General features: G+C 38.4%; 1 protein-coding gene across 1 annotated transcript; it reads left to right on the top strand.

The window, feature by feature from the left end:
- Nucleotides 1-714: 714 nt before the first annotated feature.
- Nucleotides 715-4,236, top strand: NEUROD4 (neuronal differentiation 4). The gene is made up of 2 exons (XM_016165456.2): nt 715-798; nt 3,232-4,236. Exon 2 carries the CDS (start codon nt 3,241-3,243, stop codon nt 4,234-4,236), a length of 996 nt encoding a protein of 331 aa, XP_016020942.2. The 5' UTR covers nt 715-798; nt 3,232-3,240.
- Nucleotides 4,237-5,116: the final 880 nt, after the last annotated feature.

Raw genomic sequence — 5,116 nt, 5'->3', positions numbered from 1 at the left:
ATTGGTTTTTTTAAGGAAATTTTCTGAAGTGGGGGTTGAGATGAAATAGGCTTTTATTGGCATAAAATCAATACTAAGCACAGATCGTAATTTTACCCATTTCTGTCCATGCGGCCAGAAAAACTCATGGTGAACTTTAGGAAAAATAATACCTAACACTTGGTATTTATGATATCCAGCACTATTCAAAGTCTTTAACTATGTTAGTACATTTTATGCTCACAATACTCCTATGAGGTAGAAGTGTTATTCCCATCTTGAAGAGGAAGAGACTGAGGCACAAAAAGATTATGAAACTTGCCTAAGGTCACACATTTAGTAAGTAATCCAGCTGAAATTTGAACTCAAGCCATCTGACTCTAAAGTCTATGCTGTCTAGACACATTGGGGAAAAGGGTGGGCTCTTGGGAAGTTGTCCGATGATCTTTTGAGCCAACCAGAGGAGGTTCCATCCAGATCTTAAGAGGCACAGTAATTAATACAATCTACTTTTACTGTTCACCTGTGAGAAACATTTAAAATTTTTTTTGAATATGCAAACATGTGTAAATGGATAATATAAGAAAACTCAAGAATAAACATAAGATAAATAAATATATGGATGTTTGATAGCACTTAAAGTTTACAAAAATCCTTTCTCATGTTTTCGTTTGTTTTGCAAGGACCATGTATATATGTTATCCTTATTTTATGAAAGAGGAAATGGAAGATCAGAGAGCTTATGTGTTTGAAATCAATAACTCCTGATCCTACTTCTTGATGGGGTGAAACTTGACAGAGCTTGGCTAGAGTCCAGAGGTAAGGAGGTGAAGTTTTTAAAAAAAAAGGTCAATTCAAAGATTAGGATGGGGTCCAGTTTCAGGGGCAATTCAGGAGACTCTCTTTTCCTCTCTTGCACCTTCCTTTTCTCCCTCCCTCTTAAGTATATCCCAGTGATAATGATGATGAAGAGGAGATGAGAGAGAGAAGGAAGAGAAAAAGGGAGCAGAGTAAGAGAAGGAGGGGGGATAAATGGGTAAAAGTAACAAGAAAAAAATTTGGAAGAGGAAGGAATCCTGGAATATGAGAGTTAAAAGGCACTACAGAGAACATCTCAACCAGCTCACTTTGGATGATGACCACTTCCTGGTGACTTAGCTCTGCTGATCCACACTTCCTGAAGTCAAAGTGCCTTTCTTTCTTCCTATAGCTGTGATGTAAGAAGAAAGAGAAAAAAAAAATAAAACCTAGAATTTAGAATCAGAACTAGCTTTATATCCTGCTCTACATGCTCTATGTCTTTGCATTTCCATCAGTGAATCTACCTGACCCACAGTGACCTTGACTATGAAATGAGCATAACAATCCCTATTTCCCTAAAAGGTTTGCTATAGGACTACTCAAACATAATTATAATTACGTGTGTGGACATTAGGTTTCCCAAGCCCACTCTATCCTCTTTGGTCTCAGAGTGCACCTGCCTCTGAAAGGTCTGTGTTACTTTAAAAGAAAGTTAATTAGGTCTTTCACACTCCCTCTGGATATCTGCCTGAGTTAGAAGTGCAGCTCAGCACACAAGCTCCATCATCCATATTAAGAGTGGGATTTTCTGACTTGGCCTCGGCTGCCAGTTGACCAATAGGTTCCAACGTGCATTTTCAATAAAACTGCTTACCCAGGAAGGCTTATTAAGTGAGTAAGTCAAGCTGACATGATTTCCGTCCTGATTAACATGAAACCCAGGCTGTTTTTGCAAAGCAGTAACGTTAATTATTTATAGGAGGTAAACGAGGTTACAAGGAAAACAAGCTCAGATTACCAGAAACAAATCAAATAATATATTTATATTTTTGAAAGCTATGTACTAATCCTTGTGTTCATTGATTTGAGGCTCTAGCTCCAAGGATTAAAACACATTTACCTTGCTCTCCCCTTTCTAATATATGAAGGCGATGGAGGGTTTAGCATTTCAAAGACTAGCTAGTAAACTGGGATGCCCTAATGGAGCTTATCAGATACTTTTATTTGGTAAATTATATACCTGAAAATCACTCAACAAATCTCAAAACAATTTGGCCTCGTTCAGAAATAAATGCAAAATATTTACTAAATCATCAGTATCTTCTGGTTTTCAAATTATAATTTTTTTTTCATAAAAAATTCTGATTAAACAGAACCTCTTAAGTAAATTAGGCTATTTCCTTGTTTGTCTGAAATAGTCCTTGCTTAGTGTTTGCAGTCACTTTGTTGAGTTTAGTATTTGTTCCTGATTTTTTATTTTTAATGAAGCATTATAATGGTTACACTAAACTAATCTTAAATAGGTTTGGTAGACCTCTGACTTGCAATTCTAACTGCTGTCATATTCTGATGGTGTGAGATGCACGTGCAATGAAAAGTGTTCTCACTTTAACATGTGGGCGAACTTGAAAGATGATCAGTGGTAACCCTCCTCTCTTTTCCTGATCCTTTTTTGACACCATGTCACTAACACCTCTAACATCACTAACACTAGACAAACCACAAATGCTTGCTGAAAAACAAAGTGCTCTTCTGGTGATGGTGAGAGAACTATTTCATGGTCATGTGTTTTATCAACCAGTTGTGGCTCTTTCCTAGGAGACGCTTGAAGCCAACAGTTGGCAGAGTCAGTGAGAAATGTGGAATGTTATAGGTTAGGTGTATGTGATATGTCTCTAAACAGAGGCTGAGCGGTCCTTTGTAGGACACATACAAAGTAGTCTGAATAATCTCACTATAGTTTTTCATTTATTTTATGATGTAAATATACAACACTTTACTTATTTTATTTTTTCATATCTTTTTAAAATTTTGCAATAATTGTACATGTATTATATAATTATAATTACTTTAGCAACCTTTTTTACTTACAGAAATTTCTCTATTTGGACAAACATGTTTTGACTGGTTTACAGTTATTTTTGAGTAAAATACCCATGAATTAAAGAATCTGAGAATAAAAAAAATTAGGCATTGCCATTGCAATAAATCATCAAGTCAATTTCTTTTTTCTATAGTTGATTTTCTTATAATACCTCATAGCCAAATGAGAATCTTAGGCATATATTTAAGTCTTAGATTAGTTATTTAGAATGGAAGACTTGGACTAGATAATTATAAGTTGAATCACAATACAAATGCTGTGCTTTCTATCTAAGATATCAAAAAAAGTTTAGTTTTAAATCAAATTGAATATACACAGGTGCTAAACATTGCTATTTCCTTTTTTAGAATCTGGAAATGGCAAAAACTTATGTGAAACCGAAGGAGATGACAGAGTTGGTCAACACACCGTCATGGATGGACAAAGGTCTGGGCTCTCAGAATGAGATGAAGGAGGAGGAGAGAAGACCAGCTGCATATGGGATGCTTGGCAGCTTAGCTGAAGAGCATGACAGCATTGAGGAAGAAGAAGAGGAGGAAGTGGATGGGGAGAAGCCTAAGAGAAGGGGTCCCAAGAAAAAGAAGATGACAAAAGCTCGCCTTGAGAGATTTAGGGCTCGACGAGTCAAAGCAAATGCTAGAGAACGGACTCGGATGCATGGCCTGAATGATGCCCTGGACAATCTGAGGAGAGTCATGCCATGTTACTCTAAGACCCAAAAGCTCTCCAAGATAGAGACCCTTAGATTGGCCAGGAACTACATCTGGGCTTTGTCTGAGGTCCTGGAAACTGGCCAGACACCAGAAGGGAAGGGCTTTGTGGAGATGCTCTGTAAAGGGCTTTCTCAGCCTACAAGCAACCTGGTGGCTGGATGCCTCCAACTGAGCCCTCAGTCTGTCCTCCTGGAGAAGCATGAGGAGAAACTTCCTATTTGTGACTCTGCCATCTCTGTCCACAACTTCAACTATCAATCTCCTGGGCTCCCCAGTCCTCCATATGGCCATATGGAAACACATCTTATTAATCTCAAACCCCCAGTATTCAAGAGTTTGGGAGAACCATCCTTTGGGGGTCATCCACCTGACTGCAGCACACCGCCCTATGAGGGCCCTCTTACTCCACCTCTGAGCGTCAGTGGGAACCTCTCCTTGAAGCAAGATGGCTCTCCTGACCTGGATAAATCCTACAGCCTCATGCCGCATTACCCTTCTGCAAGTCTAAGTTCAGGGCATGTGCATTCAGCTCCTTTTCAGGCTGGTACCCCTCGCTATGATGTTCCCATAGATATGTCCTATGAGTCCTACTCCCACCATGGCATTGGGGCTCAACTCAATACAATCTTTACTGATTAGAGCAGTAATATCAGCATTTCAGAGAATGATGTGGAGATGCTTTCTATAATTTAAATGGTTGAGCTGAAATCCAATGACCTTAAAGGAACCCCATAGATGTATATCAAACATAAGAATCCCAGTCTATTTAGGCCCTCTTACACAAGCCACACTCTTTTCTCATCATCTTCTCATATTGTATTGATTCCTTTGTTTAGTGTTCTCAAGTGAAATCATTTGATCATTTACAATCATGTGGAAATAGAACAGAAGCCCTGGGTCATACTCTAGTGGTGCCAAAAGCTTACTGAATGATCTATGCCAAGTAATTTTCCATTTCTGGCCTCTGTTTACTTCCTGGTAAAATCAGGCAATTATTCTAAGTCTAGATAATTTCTGAAGTTCTTCACAGTTCTGAAATTCCATAATTTTGGTAACAAGTCCTATAAACTTCTTAAAACTGAAAGGATTGAAGAATAATTAGGAAATGGACACTATGTGTGGAATGATCTGATAGAGCTGCCAAAGGAGCACCAGGTGCATGTCTGGGGGACTTAATGATAAGACTTCTTTGTATCTATCTAAAAATAGCCTCCAGAGGCTAAAATTCTACATTGGCTGTCACTGTGAATAACAAAGCATGTTCTTTAAGAGATTAACTCTACTTCTTGTTGGGCAGAAAGCTGAACATATCTTCCTTAGTAATTTGAGAACCATAATAGAGATCTCATACCAAGTTGATTCTTGATAACATTTCACAAGCACTTTTCCTAGTACTAGAGGTGGGGGCGAGCAAGTCACTGAAACCTCAGACTAGTGGGACTTAGAGAAGTCAACAAGACCATTTCTTGGCCTCCATAACTAGAGGGCTCTGAAAATTCTCATGAAGCTCAGGTGTTGC

Source organism: Rousettus aegyptiacus, unplaced genomic scaffold, assembly GCF_014176215.1.
Source record: "Rousettus aegyptiacus isolate mRouAeg1 unplaced genomic scaffold, mRouAeg1.p scaffold_m13_p_2, whole genome shotgun sequence".
Lineage (NCBI taxonomy): Eukaryota > Metazoa > Chordata > Mammalia > Chiroptera > Pteropodidae > Rousettus > Rousettus aegyptiacus.
The sequence above is the reverse complement of the archived record's forward strand: the minus strand, read 5'-3'. Positions and strand labels throughout refer to the sequence as shown.

Excerpts from the sequence above, each read along its gene's own strand:
- NEUROD4 (XM_016165456.2), top strand. The coding sequence starts at position 3,241 with ATGGCAAAAACTTATGTGAAACCGAAGGAGATGACAGAGTTGGTCAAC.